Genomic DNA, 26,189 nt, shown 5'->3' with positions numbered 1-26,189 from the left:
CAGGTCCCAAGCGTCAGGACTAAGCACAAATGCAGCCTTTCTTAAAGATGCAGTGTGGTAATGTATGCATCATCCTCATCTACCCTGTATCCTAAAAGTAACATTTATATTTGAGGCTTCTGAGGAAAATCCATTGACCTTTTCAACATGCCCATTAAAAACACCTCACTCTATGTCCTTCCAAGGAGGAAAACTGTATGTGAAGGAATCGTATACCTCCATTAAACTTTTGATAACAGAAAATGTTTGGATACCTCTTCTGAGAATGTTCAAAGCTTTTATGTACCAGGCAAGGGGGAGGGAAAATCTATACAGCAGGGCAACTATGATATGAAGGGTCACTCTCATGAATTAATTGCTGTGCTTATTTACTTTTTAACTGTTTTTTCCCAGGTCCTCCCATTATTCTATGGGCAGTCGAGCTTTTTCCCATGACAGTATTTTTATACCTGATGGGAGAACAGAGAGCGAACAGGCCATCCAAGCAATGTCACAGGAGAACGTTTTAGGAAAAGTCAAAACTCTTCAGGTAAGAAATTTTAAGTGGAAAAAATATTTAAAATGCAGTGGAAAATGTTCTCCAGAATGTGTTAGATGTGGATAAAAGTGAATTACTTTTTCAATAGCCTTGGGGCAGTTTCTCAGCCATGTAAGTTGTCTGGCCAAAAGCCATGTCAGTAATTTGGATAATCTGCAGAAGATCTAGGGTTTGGTCTTGGAAGGTACAGCAGTGATGCTGCAAGCAAAGCTGCAGAAATGTCTGCATCTTGTGGAACTCATTTGAATTGAACTCATGGTTTTGGCATATCTGGATCTGCATGTCTGAGACCTACAGATGTGGTACTGAGTGAAAAAATGAGGGTAGTATTGGTGGCAGGGAATGGCATGCAGAGTGAGACTTCTTTGCAAAGCTGATTTAATTATCCTTTTATACGTATTACATTTTTTTCTCCTTCTTTTTCTCTCTGTCCTTTCAATGGTTCTCATGAAAGGTGGATATGTTTCTCTCCAAAGCAAACAGCACATAAGTAACTACATAAACAACACATTTGGGTATTTGCTTCTAAAGGAGCTTTACATGACCTTCTTTTCCAGGATTCTGTCCCATTAGTGCTCTAACTAATTTTTTACTTTACTTCTTGTAAGAAGCTACTCCCAGCTCTATGCCTATCTAGACCTTGAAAGAGCTGTCCTTCAGAAGCACATTTCAGTTTGTTGCTCAGGATGCTGACATGTCCTGTCAAAATGCTGATAAATTTTTAAAGCTGTGTAGGTGCCGTTACCCTGTAGCTGACTAGTAGAAAACCATTGATTTCTTTTGCCTCCAAAGTCTACCCGCGGTCCATCTTTTCTGGTGAGTGAGAGATCACGCACAGTAGAGAGCTCTGACATTCAGGATGAAATTGTTCCTTCTTCCTGCACGGTGCTATCAGCAGACAGAGCACCAGAACAGCATTGGCTGTGCTGACTGTGGATGAACTTTGAAGTCGAAACCACACTAGGACAGCTCCAATTCCTCTGTGCTGTTTTTTCAGCTTAAATTTCCCTGGGTCAGGTAGATTCAACGCGTCCTACTTTCCAGGCTAGAAACCGTTATATTTTAAATGACTGCTGACCCTGGGCAAAGATGTGAAGTAGTTGGACCTGTCTTGCAGAATGCTTGAGTGTCCTTTGGATACAAAGCTTACTGACTTCTGCAGGGAGCTGTGCCCTCCCTCTCTGTTGGATCTCTTGTCTTGGCTTCAGTACATTAGCTTTTCTCTGCATACCTTTTCCCTTTGTAGGAGTGGCTTCTCCCATTTCCAAACTCACCTTAAGATTTCTAATGGAAATTATTGCCTTCACTAAACTCAGAGACATGATAAAAAATACAATTACTGCAGTTGCTAACAACCATCTTCACTAAGCAAACGGTAACTCAAGAAAATTAAAGCGAAAATAATCACCTTTGAAAGTCACAAAATAAATAGCCAGTGATACGCTCTTGCTCCTGTGACCTCTGCATGAGCTTTTTTTTTGGAATGGTTGCTTGCATGTATTTTAAGGGGGAGTGTTGTTTCAGCTGCTTGATGTCAAAAGTGTGCTTACCTTTATTTAAAATTGAAGGACAGTAGTTAATTTTTATCATTTTAATATAGCTGCAACCCAGCCTGTAACAACATCCCCGATTCAGCGTTTCCCACTTTACTGATGATGGTGATATCCAGAGCAACCTATTCAATCAGAGAGCAAATGCATAACAGATTGTAAATGACACTTTTAACTATTTACATATTTACACTGAAGTTATATATTCATCTAAATGTCCATGGATTTTTTTCATAACTCCATGGAAAGGCTCCTCTTGTATCTGCAAAACCTGCTGCCCAGCACATGACTGTCCCCATTTCCTTAGCCATGATTTCTGCAAATGTTCCCTGAGTTTTAGGACAAGATCATGCCAAAATCCCATTGCACATTTTTAGGTTGACCTTAGAGTTGAGTCCCAGGTCTGACCAGTTTGGACTATCCTTCCTGTCTGAAGGTTTTATGCACTCCATAGCCCATCCCTTTTTTTTTTTCTGCTGTAGTATTCTAAAAGGAGATTGTGTTTGCTGCATGATTTTGCAGTCACAGAAAACACCGACATTCGGTCTCCAGTTATCGGAAGCTTGTATCTACTTTGAAGTCCCTTTCTGCAAGCTCACTCCAACTGGGAACATCTGTATTTCTTCAAGTGGTGGAACAAGAGGAGACAGTCATCTCTTCCAAAGAGCGCTCCACTCCTTAAAACCAATTCTGTGGCCAGCTCCCAGTAAAGCCATTGCTACGCCACCAACATTACTGTGGTTTTGCCCAGGCTTGTGTGCCACAGTGGAAGCAGAGCGTTCCCAGTTTCCATTTGCCTGGCAAGGTGCTCCTCTGTAAAGAAGTGTCGCCAGGATTCAATGCCCTGTGCTGGCTCTGAACTCGCTGTATTCCAAATGGAGATCAAAAGCTCTGCAGATTTTAACCTTTTTCAGGATTTTTTTGGGGGTGGTACAGTGAACATTACTGGACAACTTAAATCTTTTTTGGAAGAGGCACCATGCTAACAACCACAACTGATACCATGGTGAAAAGGGTTTTGAAATCAGAACAGAAATGCAAGCCATTTAATACTGCTGGTGCTGGATCTCATTCTGCTGACCACCAAAGTATTTCCCCCTTCTTACCTTGCATTTCTGCTGACTTTGGAGTGTTGATGAACCCACAGAAAATGTTGTGTAATGGTGCAAAACTCTGTAGCAGTCTGGGCAGCTGGCCAGCATATGCGCTGGTTCAGCTTCTTATTGTAGGAATTCTCTCTTTCTGATTACGTGTACAAGGTAAATCAGTTCTTTCTGGAATAGCTCTCATTTCTTTTTATTGATTTTCAGATTGGCAGCATTCATCTTATCAGGCTTTCTATAAATGGATTTGATCATGTTCAAAGGTTTTACCGTGTGCTAGAAGTCAGGCTGAGAAAAGCCTGACTTCTTGTTAACCTCCAATAGCTTTTGTGTATCCTGAAGTAGATTTGTGTTGGCTCAAGCCATCTGCTGTTGTAAAAGCAGTCTTTTCCTTGCCCTTTGGATCTGCTGAGATTTATCATTACCTAGTTTTTAAGATCCAGTGTAGAAAGCCAGCCTGAACCCGCTCCCACAAAGAGATGGTACCCATGCACTGGTACTCTTAACACTGAACTCATTTAGTTTCTTAGCATCTGGCGCTTCTCATACAGGACTGTGAATGAGACACAAGGAATGTTAAAAATCTAAATCTAGCAGTGTGTCGGAACAAACCTAAAAGAAACTCTGGGAGCTTGTTTTTACACCCTTCCCTTTCATAAGTTAGTGGGGTTTTTTTCTTGCGTCAAAGTGTGTTAGATCCACTTCCTCGCATTTTGTAGCTGTGACTCTTCTTCCTGCTACTGATATTTGGCAGAAATGGTCAGCAAATGAACAGAAGACAGTTTTTGTTTCAGACCCACAAAAACTGCAGCAAGTAAAATGGAGACTTGTTTTGGGCATTAGTATCTTGATGCATCTAAGCCATTATCTCCCTTTTGCTGTGACAGTACCGTGGTGTGGCACTGCTGCAGCCTCTGGAGGCAGGAGGACAGCTTGTTCTCCCCCTCTTGCCTTCACTGAAAGTATCTCAGGTCATCTGGCATCCATGAGGCTGTGGCAGTCAGCTGCAAGAAATATTAAAGGTCGACTATGGCATATGGCTTATTGCATTTAGGAACTACTGGGTTACATCTTTTCTGTTTCATGTGGCGACGTGGTTTAAAACAAACAAACCCTCTGCTCTGTAAATTTGTAAAACACCCATTTATTACATAGATATTAATTATGATAAAACATGTCTTGAGAATCCAGGCTTCTTGATCAAATTCTAAAGGAGCACTTTTTAAATTCACGTTACCCTGGCTTTGTAATGATGAATGTCCCCAATAATTTTCTTCCTGTCAGACCTAATGACTGTTCAGTTTTGGATCCCATTTCTTTCAGTCATTAACGTAGCTTAGCTACTGATCAAGCCGGTGCTTCCCCTACTGTGCATTGCACATCTGTATTCTACCAGCCATTCCCATTGTTGTTTCTGTTTGATATTGTCCAGATCTCAAGAAGGCTACCAAGTCGTTTGCTAAACCTCAAGCTATTATCTCTTAACTTGATGCTCTGCATTTTATAGAATTGGGAGTGAATTTTCACTGCATGATTGCCCAGCTTTGTATTTCTTAAAATTAATTTCTTTGTTGCCAATATTTTTCTAGTGCCACTGCAGCCTAATTATTTTCTTCACATTTCACAATTGTTTTTACATTATAAACTGAATTTATCGTTTTTTCTTAATCATTCTAGCATTTCTGGGGCAGACCTCCTTTTTCCTGTGATCATATTAAGCCCTGGAAATGAGCTTCCATTTTCCTTACTCACATCTGCTTTTCTTTTGGTACTCTGCAAGGAGAGACTCAGGTGACAAATGCCGCAGATCCTGTAAGTACCTTCAGGCTTCTCCAGAAACTCTTGCTCTTAACACGTGAGCATCTGTCAGTGGTTCATTGCCACTGTATACCGAAATCTTCATTTGCATCTGGATTTACTGCAAATACATATCTCTAGAGATCCATATACAGTTCTTCCATCCATATGCTTCTTCACCATTTTTCTATTTTGGACTCCCTCAAAATCTTTTTTGAAGTGTAATTTCCCAAACCACATGCTGCTCCAGCAATGGAGAGTGGAATAGTTCCCTCCCTGCATCTTATATCCAAAACACCGGGGTAATACTTCGTATTTTCCTCCTTTTTAGTAGGTTTACATGTTAATTTTACATCTAGTTTACTTTATAAAGCCTCCAGCTATACCAATATAACTTCTCACACAATGCTTTCCAGTTTATTCTCTCTCTTTAATTAAAAAAAAAAATTGCTTTCGTGGGGTGTTTTGCTTGTTTAGATATGCTGCAGATTTTCCTGTTTGGATAAAGAAGTGGACTCACTTCCTTAGAAAGAACAGTTAGGTAAACTGTCTTTTCAGCCTAGAAAAGAAATCATAAGAGAGAGAATATGATAGAAATTCATGAAATCATGAGTGGAATTTAGAAAATGAATAGAGGACAGTTATTCAGTCTTTCACAGCCTGAGAACACATGAGCATCAGTTGAAACTAGTAACACTTTCAAACCAAAACAAATATTTCTTTATGCATAGTTGGACTGTAGAATTCATTGTCATACAGCACTGTTATTCATGAAATATTTATAGAAGTTCAAAGAGCAATGAAACAAATTTATAAAAAGAAAGTTCCCAACTGGCTAGTGACTCCAAAAGCCCTCAGAGGCCACAAATCATTGGAGCGTTTACAAGGAAAATCTCAGTACGAGCTCACCCTGTTCTTATATATTCCCAAGGCATTTGATTTTGGGGTCACTGAGAGAGACAGTACAGGACCAAGTGGAATTTCAACAGTATGGCTCTTCTTAGGAAAAATATTATTGTATAAGTCATTATTTCAGTCATTTTATATAACTAGAAAACATAATTTAATTTATTTATATATCCGGGCATTGCAAACAGACATGAAAAATAGGTATTTGAGTTGAAGGCAAAATATGACCAGCATTTCTTGTAAGACTTGTTTGAATGGAATCAGCTGAAATAGTACACTCTGTTTTAATGATTTTTAACTGAACAGAGTAAGCAGCTCAGTGGATCCGGTTTTGGATTCACTCCAGGCATGGAGCCATAAGAATGATGTGGTTTCAGGGGGCTGAATCCAACATGCATGCAAGCCGGCATGTACACAGAAGAGGAGCCAAGTTGGAGTGAAAGAGGAGATGTACAGCCCGATCTGGGCTCTTTGCCGGTTAGTATGGCAAGTTTGTTCTGTGGCATTTCCTATGCAAACACAAAGAGTGCTTTGATAGTCTAGGCTTTTTAATTTGCTGCAGGTGCCAACCAATGCAGAGCGATTTAACTTAGGAGTTTTATTTCTGAAGTTATTAATGGTAAGCTGGAGTAAAGGTGTCAGTTAAATAGTATCACATTTTAGCAAATTATTTTGCATTAGATAAAAGTGGGCCTGTGTCATCGTCCAGTTACTGAGGAAGGTTTTAAAAATTGGATGAGTGTAAAACTTAGTCTTTTTTTCTAAATTCCCAGTATTTCTTTGCCTTTATTAGATGTGCAGCCCTGCTCCGCACCTCACGCTGAATGGCACCGCACCAGTAGCCACCCGGGTTGAGTGTGAACAGGCAAACTCTCATGCACCTCTTGAATCTCATAGAAAAAAAAATTCAGGGATGAGGTAAACCTGGTCTGGAGCACAGCTTGATGATCCCGTTCTGAAGCTCCTCTGTGTGCGTGGTCCCTCCAGCCGCTGTTTCATGGTCTAATTGTCATATGTGGTAGCCATGCTGTTTTGGTGCTGGGAATGGTTTGTAAGTCCTGTGGAAATACCTGTCCACTGGCTGCAAACTGAGGGACTGGGAAAGCCCATTAGAGTTGGTAAGGCTGCAAGTGGAAGGTGCAGGCAGGAAACATTCGTCTCTTTCCTTCTGCTTCTAACCGACAGCTAGATTTTGGAGCAGGACAGTGATTTTTGGCTGCTAAATTACAAGCCTTCTTGCACAAACCAAAGGAGACCAGGTTCATTGAACTGAGACCAATATGCATCTATGGAGACTTCCAAAAGGGTATTTAAACACCCTGTGCATGACTGTACAATGGTAGAAGAACAAAATGTCATGCTTGCAACTTCTAATGACTGGAGTTGCAAATAATCCTCCTCTCAAGTACAGAGAATGTATAATTTTGTGTTCAGAAATATGTCTAACTGAAACTTTTGAGAAATTTAAAGCAGATGCTCCTTTTCAGGGAATATGGCCTCTTCTCAATGGCCTCGCAGCTTAAATTGATGCATCTCTCCATCTCTGGGTTGGACTCTGTGTGTTCTTCCAAGTAAAAGTTGTGAGTTTTTTCTTTTCTTTCAGGGATGATGCATTTTTAGGGTTTTTATGATTGACCAGGTAGAGAATGTATCTGTATGAATTGTTTTTGAGAGAGGATAAGTGCATTGTAGTTACAGTATAAGCACATTTTAGAAAAGAACAAGGAGCATGTTTTACATTGGTCTTTGAAAGCAATAAGAATAAATTTGTTCAGTGGTAACAATAAGCTATTTGAGATTTTGACATTTGGTGTTCAGCATCAGCTTTGGAGATTAGAGTGCACTGAAAGAAATTGGCCAATGGAAAACTATTAGTGGCGTTCATTTAAGCTAAATTTGTTTAACAATTTTCAATATATAAATAATACAGAAAAGAGCCTTCTGTCCTGGAAAGAATGTGAGGGCTACTCAAGTTTCTTCTTCAATATTCAGACTAATTTATGCAAGTCTGAGCAAACAAACTTTTAAAACTTTGAAGTAATTTAAAAAAAAAAAAAAAACCACAACTGTATACAGTCCATAAATATTGAGGATACTCTATTTAGTGTCAATATCGGGAAAATAACATTTTAAACTTTTATATACACAAATACACATTTTTATAGCAGAGGCCTCATGCATCCTTGATGACAAGTAAAAAGGCCATTCTTTTTAAAGCAGAGACCATTCCACACAATAGCTCCATCACCACACAACTCCCACCGTGCATTGCACACACAGTAGATCAAGAACTTGTTCAGATCAAGAGAATAACACACCATCCCTTCCTCCAAATAACACACCATCCCTTCCTCCAAAACACATTGCAAGCAATATGCGTACGCATGCATGTTCTCACCACGGCACAGATGCACAAATCCTTGGTTTCTTGGGTAGCTGCTCAGGTAATGCTGACAGTTCCTGTTTTCTGCCTGGGAGAAGTATTTGTCTAGGAATATGGCTTTTGTAAGAAGAAAGGAGCAGCCTCAACTTAGAAAACGTTATCAAATTAAGTAGCTATTCTGAAGTAATTTTCTACTAGCACCAGAGGACCTGCAGGAATAGAGCTGAATTACAGCCTTCACACTACCTAATACAGACCTGTTTGTTCTCTCCAACTCCCATTTATGCAGTGGAAACATATAAGATTTCAAGTCAGAGAGTTGCACTGCTAGCATGAAAGCTTGGGAGGACTTGGTGAAACCCTTGCCTTCGGGCTATGGGTGCACTGCCAGTAGTCTAGGCGGGAATAAAACTGCCCACTATGCCAAAATTATGTACTAGATGAATTTCATTACTTTCTGCCCAAATCCAAATGGGCATAGATAGTGCACAACTCAATGAGGAGACTGAGAAAAACTATTTGTTGTGGTTTAACCCCAGCCAACAACTAAGCCCCACACAGCCGCTCACTCACTCCCCCCGGTGGGATGGGGGAGAGAATCAGAAGGGTAAAAGTGAGAAAACTCGTGGGTTGAAATAAAGACAGTTTAATAAGGAAAGCAAAAGCCGCACACGTAAGCAAAGCAAAACAAGGAATTCATTCACTACTTCCCATCAGCCCACAGGTGTTCAGCCATCGCCAGGAAAGCAGGGCCCTATCACGCATAACAGTTACTTGGGAAAACAAACACCATAACTCTGAATGTCCCCCCTTCCTTCTTCTTCCCCCAACCTTATATGCTGAGCATGAGGGGAGACCTTATCACTCTCTACAACTACCTGAAAGGAGGTTGTAGAGAGGCGGGGGTCGGTCTCTTCTCCCAAGTAACAAGTGATAGGATGAGAGGAAATGGCCTCAAGTTGTGCCAGGGGAGATTTAGATTGGATATTAGGAAAAATTTCTTCACGGAGAGAGCGGTTAGGCATTGGAACAGACTGCCCAGGGAAGTGGTACAATCACAGTCCCTGGAAGTATTCAAAAAACTTGTGGATGTGGTGCTTAGGGACACGGTTTAGAGATGGATCAGGCAGTTAGGTTAATGGTTGGACTCGATGATCTCAGAGGTCCTTTCCAACCTTAACGATTCTATGATTCTATGATGTCATATGGTATGATGGAATATCCCTTTGGTCACTTGGGGTCAGCTGTCCCAGCTGGGTCCCCTCCCAACTTCTTGTGCACCCCCAGCCCACTCGCCTGTGGGGTGGTGTGAGAGGCAGAAAAGGCCTTGACTCTGTGTAAGCACTGCTCAGCAATAACGAAAGCATCCCTGTGTTATCAACACTGTTTCCAGCACAAATCCAAAACATAGCCCCATACAAGCTACTATGAAGAAAACTAACTCTAGACCAGCCAAAACCACCATATTATTCTAATTTAATAACCTGGTTATGAGGAGTTTCTGCATGTACTTTTTGTCCTAATAATTCAATACAGAAATCTCGTAATGTTTCGGAGTAATATGGATAAACTTTATAGAAGAGTCTAGTCCACTGGGCAACAATGGCAAGCAAGACTGCTCTGAACTGAATCTTTTTAGAGGTCCACCCGCTGCTATTAAAGCATATCTTCCCTTGCCAACTGCTCACCTAAGCCATGCTACTGATTCTGTGCTACAGGAAAAAAAAAAAAAAATCTTTGTTTTACATTCTATCATCTTCTCCAGTTTTCTGCAGTTCTCGGGGGCAGACTCATGACAGGGGTCCATCTATGTAGCTGACATTCCCACTGAATAGAAGCTGCACAGAGTATTGATGAGCTGTAGATGTTCATAGTAACACAAGACAGAAATGGGAGGTCTCCTTTGGAGAATTTTCTGTGCTTGAGAGAGAGTAAAGCAGGAAAACAACTCCACTGTTCCTTCCTTCCTGAGAATGGTTCCCTGAAATATTTCAGGAAGAAAATCTATAATAAATGTTCCTTACTCCATTTGCTCCTACTAGAGAATGTCTTCTAACTCTTCTGCAAAAATTTCACTTTCGAAGACTGCATGGTACGTGTCTCTGCAGTAGCTAGGGCTGTAATTTCTCCAACTCACCCTACCAGAGGACAGATATTATATGCTACTTATTTTACTCATCTTACGCTTGACATAATTCAAGAGTACTTTCTTGTAACCCTTGAGAGAAGATTACTTCAACAAGGAAAATAAATGGTAGGAAAGCTCTTTTATCCATTCATCTACTGCATGTCCCCTGCAAACTTCTTTGTGTAGAAGCGGTGATGTGGCACTGCATGTGAGCATGAGCAGACATGAGTTTGTGTGCTGTTCCTGGGAGATCAAGCATCTAAAAGGAGCTGGGTTTCCCCTCCTTTGAGAATTTGCCTCCTCTAAGCCAGGGTTATGCCAAACCCTTAACATTTAAAACTTACAATTAAGCTTTACAACAAGGATATCTTTCAGAACTACAGATGCATGAGACGCAGGGCTTGGGGGCTGGAGAAGAAAAATGTTGCCTTTTGGGCTATTTTAGCTTCTCGGTGTACACTTGGCTCATGATCTTATTTCTTTGCAACCGTAAGGCTTCATAATTAGCTTGTATCAACAAAGTCTTAATCTAGGACATAGATTAAAAAAAGAGAAGGAAAGTTTCAAAATTCACACTAAGTTTTCAAAAGCTGGCAACACTGATGAGAACTCAAGTTGATCATCCAAAACCAGAAGTCATGCAGTAAATTCCTGACCTTGGTCACTTTGCGGGCACAAAGAAGAGGGGGTGGCCACTGTGCTGCAGCAATGTGAGCCTCAAGTTGATCTTTTTGTCCAGAGTCAGAAGTTGCCCTGAGTGTTTCTGTGCAGCTGTCACTTGGAGAAGGGGTGTGTGCTAGACTTGGCTTGTTTTGCTCATAATATAAACACCTTTTTTTTCTTTTCTTGTTTTTCAGCAACAGTTGGCCAAGAATATAAAATTTGGACAGCCTCCACAAATGACAGTTTCTGTGAGGACAATGGGGGAGGCAAACGCCAGTATAGAAGAGGATGTGTTGCTCAGTAGCCCCATGGAGATTGAGACTCAGCAGGACACAGTGATCTCAGACAGTGGTAATAAAGTAAGCACTTTAAATCGACATATTCATGGCATTATAGCGATATTAAAACAGTAAAGTTCACTGGGGCGTAGCAGATGTCTCCACTGAGGCGTAGCTGAGCTCAGCGGGCTGTTTTATGTGGGTGGGATCTCTCAGCTCGTGCTTCTTGGACTGGTGAGACGTGTGTGCTCTTGGCATCCTGAGCCGGGTCCCACAGAATTACCGGTTTGAACGTCTGCTCTGAACTTCCAGCAATGCAGACATCACTCGCAGTGTAGCTAGAAGACAGGAAATTTTTCTCAGACAGAAAATGTCATGAAATATGGACTTCCCAGCATGGAAAGTTGTGCACAGCATCAAATGGCAACAAGGAAAATCATTCCAAAATGAGAGGGGTCTGGAGCCTAAATCTGTAAAATCCTGGGTCTTGGGGTAAATATCCATATTTCTCATGGACAGGAACTGAAGGGAAAGGGGGAGAAACATTTTGAGAATGCTCCCTAAATCCAAACGTCCAGTATAATTCAAATAATTATTCAAATTATCCATGAAGATTTTGATACCGGGAACTGTGGGCATTCAGGTGTCCAGAAAGGGCTTGAAGAAACACAGCGAGTGATGGAAGCTCTCTGGAAATCCCCTAAGGTGAGACTGGTTCTGTGTGTTGCTGTAATGGCTGAAGGGAGCGTGAGGGACAGAGGGACATCCTTCCCTGCCCGGAGGAGGCTGACTTTGTGCCTGGGAACCCTTGGGGAAGGCACGCAGCAACCCACCATGTGCATGCAGCCTGTAAGATCCTGGAGAGACACCAGGGCATGGGCCTCAGCTCCTGTTCACTAGCACTAGTGCTAGCTGTGTGAAAAGCAAAGGCAGTAAGCGACCTCTGCAGCTCATGCCTATATTCAGCCAAACACGCAGAAGGGAGATCTATGGCTGACGTGGCCCAAATTCTTCATCAGCCTTCAAGGGGCAACACAGCTCCTCTGTGACCACTTCCTTCGCGGCTGTGGTCGGGTCTGTCAGGGAACCAGGCATTTGGGTAGGACCTGCACACTCACGCCTCTCCCTCTGCAGTCTGGAAGGATAAAAACGCAGTCGAAGTAAGGTATATTTCTTGTGCTTCACCAATACTCCCTTTTGAAGCAATCAGTTAAGGTGAATCAAGAGCATCCTGCACACACAAAAAGTGAAGTGGGATTGCGGACAGGTTTTGGCTATGCACCCTGGTACTAGGTGAGACGCTGTGTTTGATACCAACATACATTCTCTGCAAACAGCCTTCTTGCTGGGTCTGCAGGACACCTGAATGTCACCTAGTATCAATTCAGCTTGAAGGAGAAAATAATTCAAGCACTAAAAAATCACTAGGATATCTTTGTGTAATATGGAGGGAGAGATTCAGTCCTTACAACCTACTCTTTTAAATATTATGTTTTGAAAGCAAAATTAACGCCCCTTTGCATAGTTCTTTTTCCAAATACTGAAGGAGGAAACATCCCTATTCAGAGGAGATTGCAGACACCAACAAACCAACACTACATGCATAGGGTCAGCCAGAGCACTTGGTACTTTCCTCTTCTCTTACTGTGCATTACTCATTACCTGCTGTATCAGAGATTTCTGGTGCACAGCAGCTTGCCTGGTTTCTGCTCCTGTCTCTGCTGTGGGCCTTGTAACTCCTCTGTGTGTTTATCTGCACCGGTCCTGGGGGGACGGGGTGGCTTCTGTCAGGAGTTGGTGGCCAGGACCACATAGCACTGCTCTACTGCAAACAGGTTTCCCGCGTTGCTTTGTGACTTTTGATTTTCCCGACTGAGTAACTTGGATCAATGGCAAGAGATCTGCACTTCACTTAACCTCTATTTGTAAAGCTTTTTTTTTAGGCTTTATGCTAACAATCATGTACACCTGGTGTAATGGGATCCCAACATTCATTAGGTTATGAGTAATACTGTGATATATAATGATTAAAACCAATGTTTCTGGGTGTGATGAATGCTGCTTCAATCCCTGCGCCTTAAAAATCCCCTCCTGTGAGATGGCTAGGAGAGGGACAGTAGCTAAGGAGTCCTAGTGGCTGATAGGCAATGATTGCTCCGGGGGAGCCAGTCTGCTTTGTAAGAAGAGGAGTCGTCAAGAATCTGGAGTTGAAACTCTTTGCAGCAGAGGTAATGCCTGATCAGGTTCCTATTTTTTTTCCTTAGCTGTAGGTCAGGAGAAAATAAAGTTATTAAGAGCTGATTGAAATCCTACAAAGCTGTGCTCTTTCTTTTGATTTGGAACCTGGTTATCTTGCTAAGGAAGTGTGAGTGTTTTGCCTTTTGTAGTGTCTTGTAGCAGCAACTGCTTCTGTATAGACAGCAGTGATTCAAGGAGCAGCAAAGAAACCCATAGCATTTAGGAACAAGAATTGTTTATCCATCAATCCTGCAGTGACAGGGAACAGGGTAAAAATCCTACTCTAACTTGCATGATTTCACAAGTCCTTTGAATCGTATTTATTAGATCCTTTGCATTTTAATATCTGGCTGTGGTAATCTTGTTTTCTAGTCCACTGACACCCCAGATTTGTTGAGAACAATGAAGTTGCCTGGAACAGGACATGAGGTGGAAGAAAAGGTAGCAAAACTTTTACACTCAGTTTGCACCAGGTTAATTTCTAATTTTAGTTATGAGAAGCCTGACAGTCAGTTTTTGCTTTAATACCCATTTCATTGTTCCATGATCATCCAAGATTTTGTGAACGTTGCACAGTCTGGCAGCTAGTCAATAAGCAATAACTAAGATTGAGAAATCTGTAAGAGCTGATTGCAGGAAACAGCAGAACTCGGTCTCTGCCAGTCTTGCAGCATTCCTGCATTTGATGTATTAATCATAGAGCCATAATTTTCATAAGTATTTCTACTACTTTGTTATGCCTCCATGTAATTCAATAACCATATGCAAAATGTTTCATCAGCTTTTAAGTAATTGGTTCCCTAATTAGCATATGTTTAACCTCGGAAGATTACAGAGCTGTCTTGAAAACAATGTATGTGATTTTCTTTCCTTACAGAAGATGTTTTCTCCCTCCTTTTTTTTCTGTCTTCTTTTTCCACTTGGATTGTGCCAAATACCAGTCTCAGGATGACAGCTTAGTGACTTATGGGAGAGACTGATTACAGGCTCACTCTTACACGTCTAGACATACAGTGCCACTGTATTTATTCATGAGAGGAGTCACACTAAATCACTTTGTATTTGCACTTTCTGGACCCAAATATTTGAAGGGCAAGAGAAAAAAACACCAGTCAAAGCCAGTATTGTCTTATTTTAATTTTTGCTGTTCTTTGGTGCTAGCTTGGACAACTCCACATGACTGTGGAGGGAAAGTTTTCCACAGGCACTGTGCCAGTCTGATATCCCATACCGTAGTCATCTCCCATGCAGACAGTACAGCTCTGTAGCTCTTCTATTATAATGCTTAGACAAGTCAATCATCTGACTTGCTCTTGCCTAAAGTGTATAATCTAAATTATTTAAAGATGTAGATATCTTTTCCCCAGTAAGCAAACTTTAAAATGTCCCAGTGTTTGATGTTGCTTAAAACTCTGCCTCTGCCCTTCCCATTCCCAACAACTTCTGAGTGGAGCTAAACTGTGAAAAAACTTCTGTTAGAATGGTCTAAGTAATTTTTAAGTGAAAAATATAAAAATGTGTAGTACTGGAAATAGGAACATATTACAGCTGTAACTTTCATGTCCAAAGTTCATGATCTGTATAATGGAAAAACAGAGTTTGAAATCTTTTCTGCTAATAACTCCTTTGAATTCAAAACTGCAAAGGCTTTTGTGTGTGTATTATTTATTTATCTGTTTATTTAAATGGAACAAATAGCTTAATAATAGTTTCTTGTGTTTGTGATGCAAACAGGTCACTCCAGTCAAATCATCTCGGCCAAAAAGACAATTTTCCTGTTCTGGCACAATTGAAACGATCAATTTGGATGCAGTTCCCCAGGCTGTTGCTCGTCTAGACAACAGTGCAGCTAAACACAAAATGTCAGTGAAGCCAAAAAAGCAGAGGATGTCAAGAAAGCACAAGAGATTAACAAAGGTATTGAATCACTGGTCAAATAGTGTGTGTGTGTGTGGGGGGGGGGGGTTGCTTTTGAAGCCGGGTACAAAATAACCATAACTGAATGCACCGGGAGTAGCTATAGACAGAGGACTGTCTTAAGATGTGATGAACACTGTTAGAGATAGCTATTGAAAGCTTCGACAAATCTTGTGTCTTCAGGGCAAAACAAAATGCATGCTTCTTCCATTTTGTCTTGAAATCAAGATAGAGACCTAAAGATGAAACCCTAGCTGGAGAGAAGATGCAAAGAAGTTTTAATGTGGCCAGTTGAGACAAATACTACTTACACCTGAGGTACTTCAGCTAGGATTTTACATTGGGAGAGCGTTCCGATTCTAGTTTTTCTAATAAAAAATATAGGTCAGAAAGGTCTGAAGGATATCTGCCACTGTTAATGCTGCTCTGGTATAGGCAATCAGAGAGTACAAAATTTGGTTGGGAAAAAAAAACAGATTCTCTAAAACTGGCATGGGTTCTGACAGTGATAATATCCTTGTCTTATAAGAAAGAATAAGACTGAAGTAACGCAGCTCTTGCTACAGCTAGAGTGAATTATCAAATCCTCGCTTTGTACACTTACTGCATGGCTATTTTGTTTTTTATCCTGACATCTTACCAGTGCTTGTACATGGGACAAGACTATTCAGCTAATACAGGGTTCAGGAGAGGCCACTGTCCTTTCTTCCGCACCATTGTACTTGCATTTATCACTCTTACAATGAAGAAATTAAATTTAAACCTCTTGTTTATACAGAATGTTTAACTGGAGCCAAATGATGGCTCAACAAATGATAGCCAGACAGGGCACTAGCTGAGCGGTTTTCCTCAAGGGAGGTGCTGGGAAGCACTCTTCAGGTGCAGCTCATCTTCAGACAATGTCGCTACAAAGACAAGGAGTAAGCTGTGAAGAAGATCGGTATTGAGTTTATTGCAGGTATTGCACCCACATGCCAGGGCTGTGGGGCAGGCAGGGAGCCCCAGCAGTCAGCAGTGAGTACATGCCTCGGTACAGTATGGTACAGTATTGCTGAGGAGCTCTAGGTTCTCTGTCCATGCGTGGTCCCATGGTTCCTGCAATAGAACCGGAGTCTCAGCACAGCTAATGGAGGAAGATATCCTGGCTCAGGATTTGTGAAAAGCAACCAAATTGTGTTTCCCAGAGCAGTGTTCTTTCCTGACTAGTGTCGCAGAGCTCTTTTCTGCAGGCAATAGCTTCTGTCTCTGCGAGTAACAGCTAGATTTGCCATGAAAAAACTGGCAAAACAATACCCTTAAGCAGGTGCTAATTATTTCAGGCTTAAAGGATGGAGTTCTAAGTAGCAGAACAGGCATATGAAACTTGTGCTGTATTGCTCAGGCTTCTGTAAATTTGAAATGGCAGGTGTCAGTCTGGATTAGCTCATGTATGTCAAATGGTGATTCAATATTTAGCATTAAACTGTTATCACTGTTGGGATGTTTTCTTTCTTTTAAAGGCAATTATCTGAATAGGTGAGAGGCATGGGATATATGATGATGTGAGCCATAAATTCGGGTGGGTGTGTTGGTGTGTTGACTCTGGATCTACATCATTGTTTTAAAAAAAAAGTTATTTTGCATTTGCAACTGATTGATTGTTCACTGTAAAGAATAACAAGCCAATAGGCAATATGCAGTAACTCCAAACTTGTCTCCCAATTTTAGGGATCACAAAGTTTAACAATAACAGAATTTGAGCCAGAGGACCTAGAAACTCAGCTGTATGGGGACAGATACCCAGGTTATAATGGACACATCATAGCAGACAAGCTAATCCAGAACAGAGATGAGCAGAAACAGCTTCAGCTGGCAGAGGAGAAGAGAACGGAAGATCACTGGGGGGTCTTTGAGGCTGAAAGGATAAGGCATATTGTGGAAATGGAAGAACAAAGAGAAATGGAAGAACAAAGGTACCAAGAACTTGAGCAGATGCAAAAAGAGCAGGAGAGAAGACGTTGTGAAGAAGAGAGGAGGCAGTATCTCCTTGAAGGAGAGACATCTATGAAAACAGAGGAGCAAACGTGCCATAAAGAGGAGAGAAGACTGCTGGAGACTGAAAAGAGGCAAGAGCTGGAGAAGCAGAGGCAGGAGTCAGAGAACCAACAGGGACAAGAGCTGGAGGAGCAGAAGAGCCAGGAACAGGAGGAGCAACAGAGACGAGAGCTGGAGGAGCAGAAGCTCCAGGAACAGGAGGAGCAACAGAGACGAGAGCTGGAGGAGCAGAAGCTCCAGGAACGGGAGGAGCAACAGAGACGAGAGCTGGAGGAGCAGAAGAGGCAAGAGCTAGAGGAGCAGAAGCATCAGGAATGGGAAGAGCAAAGGCGCAAGGAGCTGGAGGAGAAACAGAGACGAGAGCTAGAGGAGCAGAAGAGGCTAGAGCTGGAAGAATTAAGGCAACGTGAAATTGAAAAACAGTGTCAAGAGGAGGAAGAAAGAAATTGGCTGGAGGAACAAAAAGAACTCAAGGAACAAAATAAGGAACAAAAACAGATACGAGAGCTAGAAGAGAAAGAGCTTGAAGAAGATGAAATAAAACTGAAGCAGGAGAAAGAAGCTGAGAGCCTCCAACAACAAAAGAAACAGGAGGAACAAAGGCAGTATTTGAAGGAGAAAGGAGAAAAGACAGAGAAGGAACAACCCCAGCAAGTAATGGATAAGAAAAAGAAACGGGAAGAGCAGAGAAAACACAAGCTCACAAAACAAATGCACATGGAAAGTGCAGAGGGCGTGCAACAAGATGAACTGAAGCAGCAAAAGGAACAAAATGAACAAGAATGGAACAAACTGGAAGAGCAGAAGGTAGACACAGAAGGACAAAATCTTCAGCAAAACCAACAAGAAAAATCCTTGGAAAAGCAACAAGACAAGGATCAGTTTTGTTCTGGAGGGGCTGATAGGCAGCCAGTAGAAGAGAAGCTCCAAGAAGGATCAAGACCCCAAAAACTCAAACAGCCAGAAAAAGGGAATAAAACAGCAGAAGAAGTCCTAGCCGAGAAACTGAAGAGAGAAGTTGAGGCTCAGGAACAAAAGCGGATAGGGGAAGAACTTAGGTGGCAAGAGGTAGATGAAAGACAAACTGCATCCAGACCCTTCACATTTCAAGTGTCTTCTGGAGATAAACAGATCATATTTCAGAAAGTAAATCTGAGTCCAGTCATGCCTGTCAAAGGAGCAGGACTCTCTTCTCCATCCGTCAAAGATTGCAGGATGCACGCTGCCAGCAAGGGCTCTCATACACTCCCGTCATCTGTGTGTGTGCCCCATACAGCTATTTTGGTTACTGGAGCACAGCTGTGTGGCACAGCAGTTAACTTGAACCAGATAAAGGACACGGCTTGTAAATCGTTACTTGGCTTAGCGGAAGAGAGAAAAAGTGTGGATATTCCTTCACCAGAGAAGGCCCAGAAAAAAACCCAGGATCCCAAGCCAAGCAGCAGTAAAATGAAATATGCACAAGAGACATCGAACAACCAGGCCGTACTAGCTGAGTGGGCTTCTATCCGCTCCAGGATCCTAAAGAATGCAGAAAACAGCAAATATGAGAGAGACCGAGTAAGTGTCTGCAGACACAGTGATGACTGGACACCCCGAGGACGGGGTGGTCCCCATGGTAACTTGAGGAAAACCCTCTCTGCAAATGCAAAGTTCTCGATAACACCAGCATGGCAGAAATTTTCAGAAGCTTCAAAAAACAGTTCAGATGCGGAGAATATAAGCGTGGCAAAAGGCAATGAAACAGTGGCTGTGGGAAGAATCACTGGCTCATCTGCTGATTTGAAGGAAGATGTGGCTTCTGCTTTTAAGGATAACTTAGCTGAAAAGGCTAAAGAGAAAATGGAAACCCATAATGATATGACAGACAACACAGAAGGCTGTAAATTTGCAAAAGATCTTCCATCTTTCCTTGTTCCAAGTTTTCCTCATTCTCCAGGCAAAGAATTACCCCAGGCAGAACTTCCGGGTGCTCTGGAAGATCAGCAGAATAACAGCACAAAAAAAGCAGATAAACCAGCACCAAACGGAGAAGAAAATGTTTCTCCTTTTGGGATAAAGTTACGAAGGACAAACTACTCTTTACGTTTCCATTATGATCAACAGGCAGAGCAAAGGAAAAAGAAAAGATACAGTGCAGGAGATAGTTTTGATGGTGTGCCTGACCCACTAGTTACAACAGAAGGTGAGAAAGAATCCTCTGGTTTTGCTCCACAAGAGAGTACATCCCCTGGCACCGGGAAAGCGAACGTCCCTGTTATTGTAAAAGACTCAAAAGACTCCTCAATTACTGTGGTGGAGATTTCATCACCAGTGGGCACACCAGTGGTCCTACCAGCCACTGGCCAGAGTGCTTTACACCCTCATGAGAAACCAGCCTGCAAGTCACTGGTCCCACAGAAACCTGCTTTAGCTCCAAAGCCCACCAGCCAGACACCACCATCGTCTCCACTCTCTAAAATGAACAGATCAAACCTAGCTGATAAGCTAGGGCAAAGGTTGGTTAAAGCTGAATCAGACGGTGGCTGGAGAAAAGATGATAGAGCAAATGCAGTGCACCCCACGCCATCTAATGAGTACAAAAATGAAGAGGAAGAAATCAGAGAAAAGAAGTCATTTTTCCCATCTATAAGTATTCCATGGAGAGAAAAAAATGACAAAAAGCCTGAGCCACTGAAGAAAGGTATGTCTCTTTCAAAGGTCATTTAGCTATTGTCTGCATTTCCAAAATGAGATACTGGAGGTCCAGAGGAAGACAATTGCTCTTAAGCTAGAATTTTTAGCTGGCATGTTATTTGTGGAGTACCACTACTTTGCTTAGGGTTGTCTGAATGAATGGGACTTCCCATCCCCACAATTTAATTCAGAAACACACAAACTCAGCGTGACCAGTGCGACCTGCTTAGAAAATTAATTACAAGGAGGTAACTGAAGTCTGTGTGTGTTTTCCTTGGTAGAGATGTTACCTAGTCAGTCAGAGGATGGACTCTCTTCCATGTGTAATGGTGTCATCAGAGCAGAGGGAGTAATTTTTATAATTTATATTATAACATTTCTATTTTTTAGGGGAATATTATCTAGCTTAAAAAATATTAAGATCAAGTCCCCTTATAGTGCCTATCTTGGGCAAATGCTCTAACCCAATATAGCTGGGCACAGGAGCCTGCATTTCAGAGGCACTCTTCAGTAGTAAAAACAATTACAGTAGCCATAGTGGCTCTTCAGAGGAGGGTTAAAAGCCCCTGTGTCCTGAAATAGTGTTCTTGTACAAGAGGAAAAATTACCCATTCAGCATAAGGACACTCAAAAGAGCAAGGCAGGAATTCAGCATTTAATTGGGAAATCCCAATTTTTTTCCATTCTTAAATTTTGCAAGCATCAAGACACTTCTGAAAGCATATCTCAGTGGAACTGCTGCTTATTTTTTACAATTTTTTTACACTTTTTCCTTTCACTTCCATTTTTAAATGAGGATTGACGGCACAGCTGCCGGCCTGGGAGAGCGGGGTCAGTTGAGGGTTTCTGTGCTCACTGAGCTCTGCAGGAGCACCTTTGCACCCCAGTGCTGCTCCCTGCCACTCACAGCTCCATGCTGGGTGTTAGCCCCAATTTCATGCGTGGTACAGAAAGTCAAATGCTCAAGTGCCGATTTAAAAAAAAAACAAAAACAAAAACCCCACATTTTTTTAAGAGGGGTTGCATTTCTAGGAGTACATAATTTCAGTGCCCTTTATTTGGCTGAAGTTTGGACTTCTTCCCTTAAATAGGGCTGGAAACTCAGGGAACGACAGTATGTAGTGGCTGGATGCCTTTCATCAGAGGTGTAAACAATCAATGCATATGTATCACTTTCACTTAAATATGTAGTAAATTAAGCTATAGCTCTAAGAGTCCAGGGTAGGCTTTTTCACCAAAAAAAAGGATAAATTTGGACAACTGTATGAGTGTGTTGAATTAGGTCTTATTCTTGAGGCATAAAAACTGCTTCAGGATTTGACACAGAGCCCACCAAGGTCTGTGAATGGCATGGCATTCAATGGGCTTAGCTCCAGAGTTTTCACAGGGTAGAGAAGTTGTACTCGTTTGCTTGAGACAACAGATGTGCATTACTAAACCAATTCTTTTCATGTTTTCTTTCAGAAAAACCAGTCCTCCAGAGCAGACACTCTTTAGATGGATCTAAACTGATGGAAAAAGTTGAAACTTCACAACCACTTTGGATTACATTAGCACTGCAAAAGCAAAAGGGATTTCGTGAGCAGCAAGCTACGAGGGAAGAGAGGAGACAAGCCAGAGAAGCGAAGCAAGCAGACAAGCTGGCTAAAGAAAATGTAAACAATCTTTAGAAACCTGCCCATTAGAAATACTGATACCATAATTATAACTGTTAGCTACTTTTATTATGTGAAAGGGAATTTTTTTTATGTTTGGTTTGTAAGATTTCATAAAAGCTAAAATGACAGTGAGTAAAAAGTAGTCTGAAAGCCTGGAGTTTCCTTTTGCAAAACTGAGACCTCCAGGAGAAAATACTGTGCAATAGTGTGACAATTCCAGTGTAAGCTCTGGTGCCTTAATATCAGGCGGTAGTTAATGGCAATCATAAGCACGACCACTGCGCAGGTGCTGGAATAGAAAAAGTGTATGCAACATGGTTCTTTCAAAGCTTCAGGAAATAAGAAGTTAAGCCTTAATGCTTGGGGAATAGCAGCTGGAATACTCATTTATAGGTGAATATTGGTGAATATTAGTAAGTTTGAATTTATTTTTATCACAAGATGTATTATTTGGATAAAATGTAGACAAATGAAAGAAACAAACTGTCATGTGAAACATCCAAATGCCTAAAGCGGGCACTGAATTCAAGTATCACTTCTTTCCTGCTCTCTAAATAGCTATTTACTCTCCATGGTTTTCTTTAAGAAAAACACTTCTACTTATAGTACAGAAGTGATGCAAAACAAGCAGTGATGCTGTATATAGATACCACAGACGGTAAAAAGGGAGATTATGTGAGTAACTAAGTATATTTTGATGTTTGTTATGACACCCACATTTCTGATGGACACGTGCATAATTACAGATATAGATAACTGGCGGAAGAGAACAGCAGTGGGGGGTGAAGTTGCCCACAGATGCACACTGTGTTTCAGTGCTGTATTTAACAGGTAGGGCTGGCTCAAACTGTTCAATATTTTAACTGAAATGACAACGTGACAAACCATCAGCTTTAGAAGTATCAGAGTGTTTTGAGTCTTTGCCAAAAAGGAAGGTTAAGAAAAGGACAGGTGATGAATGAAAGCATGAAGTATGACATCTCTTACTTGTAGCCACTACGTGACAGACTGTTTCTCATTTATCAGTTTTCCTTCTCTGTTCTAGGCTGCTGTAAGTAATCAGTCAGATAATAAAAGCAGTAGCAGCAAAACAAGCACACTGCAGAAATCTACAACTCAAGAAGGGGAGAAGAAAATTGAGACTGCTGTGTCAAGACTAGAAAGAAGGGAGCAGCTAAAAAAGTCGAACACCCTTCCAACGTCTGTGACAGGTACAGTGAGAGATTCAGATTTACTCTAGGAATAATGCACTTCAGAAATGGTATTGCATGTTTTTGAGAAAGTGAATGAATGATTTTTTTTTTCCTCATACATTACCCCTGCATTTGCTTTCAGCACAGAACACCACAACTTGTCCCAGTCTCATGTGCTGGCCATTATGTTGGAAGTACGTAATTTTAACAGTTTTTTCCCAGGTTCCCCAGGTTACCAAGGTTGCACTACTGCATTTCCTTAGAATTGTCCCAGTTCAAGTTAAAAAAATTAGGCTGCCTCTCCAAGCCATATCCAACAGTATTTTTGGAACATGACTAATGCACATTAGAGGGATTTGATTTACTGTAAACGGCAATTGCAGTACTGTTCTGCCTTTAGGTTGGGGTTAGCACAGAGGCAGAACGATACTTAACTTCTACAAAGTGTATTTGAGTAGGAAATGAAACATATTGTGTTCCCACACCTCCCAGTTTGCCAAGGAGAAATACTCACCCCAGAATATTCGGAATGAGTGGTCTCGTTTCATTCAAAAATGCAAAACCTACTCAATTCAGTTGAAGGTAGCCTGTCACTTTGAATTTAGGACTTCTCCCTCCCAGTCAAGTATTTGGTACAGAAGGTTGGAACCAGAACCTACTACTTTGTCTGTCAAAAGGCAGGCACATTAAAATAAATACTTCCCCAAAGGGCATAATACTTGGGGTGGTGTAAGGTGATTGTTGAAATAGAGACTTGCTGAACATTTCTCTAGCCGACATTAGTCCTAGGCAAAAGGTTTTGTCGAAGAGTACAGATAGGTGTTGAAGAAACCTTTTTACAAGTTGCACAGTAAATAGCGTGGGCTTCTTTGAAAGCAAATCCACCTATCAGCTGAATCTATTCTGTACCACTCCAAGCCAAGAATTATGGAATGCAACTATTGAAAGCAATGAGGTAATTAATTTATCTGATCTGTAATAGTAAAGGCTAAACCAACGCTACTCCTGCCTTACACACCGTTCCAAGCTGAACAACCCCCATGCATGCCTATATTCAGCTGGTTCAGCAGCTGCATGTCCATGCTGCAGCTGCACGCCAGTGCAGATATCCCTGAGAACTTTACTTGCCACATCTTGGGTTGGACTAGATGATCTTTAAAGATCTCTTCCAATCCAAACCATTCTAAGATCTCGCACAGATGGCCCAAAACGTTCATGCTCCCTGTTAGCCTGCTTCCAGTGTCCAAGCTGGCTTTGGAGGTGGGCAGCTGGAGAAGCTTTATGGCATTCCTGTCAACCTGCAACAGGGCTCTATTGCAGCCCTACCCCAAAAGATTCAGTAGTGTGATGTTACGCTATACGCAGTCAATTCGAGAAGAAATCAAACTCTAGCACAATAGATGATGCCAAATTAGATCAAAGAAGGGCCAAAGCCCAATTATCCTTGGTTGGTCTGTCTCCACTAGAATGAGAGTTTCAGGAGGAAATTCAGGAGGAATTATCGATTTTCAGTTACCTGAAGTGAAAGCATAGAACTGTGTTGGCCCTAAAGGAAACAATGACCGCATTTCTGTGATTACTGGCTACATTTGGAGCCAGGTAGCCATTATCAACTACACAAATATGCAAGTATTTGTTTATTATGGATGATGACACTGATTTGGGTTTCCCAGAATTAGGAGAGCATTTAAGTCAGAAGACCAGGCTAGAACACGTTTAAAATAAAAGTTTGCTTAGTCCTCCTCTAAGGACGTTAAAAAAAACCACCCAAAACTTGAAGAAGTTGGTATATTTCAGACTGGCACTTGAGTCTTGTACAACAGGAACTGATAAGAGGGTGTAACCTTTAAAGTAGCATAAATTACCATAACCTTTAAAATAATTAGCTTTTCAAAGTGTCTGTCTACAGCAATAGCTGCTACTACTGTTCATTTACTTATAGCCAAAAATACATGATTAAAGATGTACTAAGAAGAAACAACTTTTTCCATCCATGCAATTTTAAAGCTTTTTAAAACATTCGGAACCTGAAAATGAAATGCAGCTAAAAGTAATTTGGACTGAATATGAACATTTAACAAAAAAAGCTTTTTGGGTCATAAAAAATAAAACATGTAAGGAGGGATTAGCGAAGAGTTATTCTGCAACTAAGATTTTTAGAGTTACTCCATGGGTTTCCGATAGGACTCATTTCGATCCAGGCTGACTTCAAGGGCATTCACTGTCTCAGAATTAAACAATCTTCCCACCTGACTTCTACAATATACTTCTACAGCTCTGCTCTGTAAAGTTGCTTGTTAGAAATCAGTTGCTTATTCAACACATTTTCATGCTGACACAGCTGTTTGTCTTTACAATTTTAAAGCAAAGCGCATGTGACAAACAGCTATTGGAGAAAGCTGGTTCACTTCTTCAGGATAGTCTCATGGGAGAGGTTAACTGAGGCGGAAAACTATAGGACCACTTTCTTTGTGCTTATTTAAGAACTCTTATCTGAGGAGGCAATCTAAATCCTACTGAATACAGTCGGGTTACACGTGCTCAGCAGCTGCACTGCCAAAGAGAAAAAAAAAATCCAGCTTTATTTCCCATTGTTTGCTACATTGCAGATGTAGTTAAAATAGTTTTTGTAAAGATGATGACTGGCAAATTGGAAATGTTTTCTCTGGATCTCACAAAGACTGAAAATTTTGTCCCTATTTTTGTGCGTTAGTTACCTTACTTGGAGTGACCTCTCAAAAAGGAAACTCAGCTCCTCCTAACTTGATTATTTTGCAAATATGATGAAAAGAAAGATTTAATTAAAAGGGCTAGAAATCAATATGAAGTGTTAGCTCAGAACATCTTCACAGAAAATAAGTGAAATCTCTAGAATCCTGCAACAAAGTACAGGGTTCAACTAATGTTTTTTTCTCTTCCCCTCCCCATCAAAAACAGTGGAAATTTCAGATTCTGTTCCATCAACCCCACTGGCAAAGGAGGTGGCCAAGAGATTCTCTACGCCTGATGCTAACCCTGTGTCAACAGAACCAGCCTGGCTTGCGTTAGCCAAGAGGAAAGCAAAAGCCTGGAGTGACTGTCCACAGATCATAAAGTAAACTGTAAAATTACATCTCTATTGCTG

The 26,189-nt window shown here is 41.3% G+C and overlaps 1 protein-coding gene across 1 annotated transcript; it reads left to right on the top strand.

Annotated features, from left to right (window-relative positions):
- Positions 1 to 394: 394 nt before the first annotated feature.
- Positions 395 to 26,163, top strand: CRACD (capping protein inhibiting regulator of actin dynamics; the record flags this gene model as incomplete). Its single annotated transcript, XM_082314788.1, has 8 exons — positions 395 to 529; positions 11,266 to 11,430; positions 13,960 to 14,028; positions 15,322 to 15,504; positions 17,212 to 20,221; positions 21,679 to 21,869; positions 22,918 to 23,083; positions 26,003 to 26,163. Exons 1-8 carry the CDS (start codon positions 410 to 412, stop codon positions 26,161 to 26,163), a joined length of 4,065 nt encoding a protein of 1,354 aa, XP_082170914.1. The 5' UTR covers positions 395 to 409.
- Between the last annotated feature and the right edge of the window lie 26 nt (positions 26,164 to 26,189).

The sequence above is a fragment of the Platalea leucorodia genome (genome assembly GCF_965183815.1).
Source record: "Platalea leucorodia genome assembly, chromosome: 6".
Lineage (NCBI taxonomy): Eukaryota > Metazoa > Chordata > Aves > Pelecaniformes > Threskiornithidae > Platalea > Platalea leucorodia.
The sequence above is the reverse complement of the archived record's forward strand: the minus strand, read 5'-3'. Positions and strand labels throughout refer to the sequence as shown.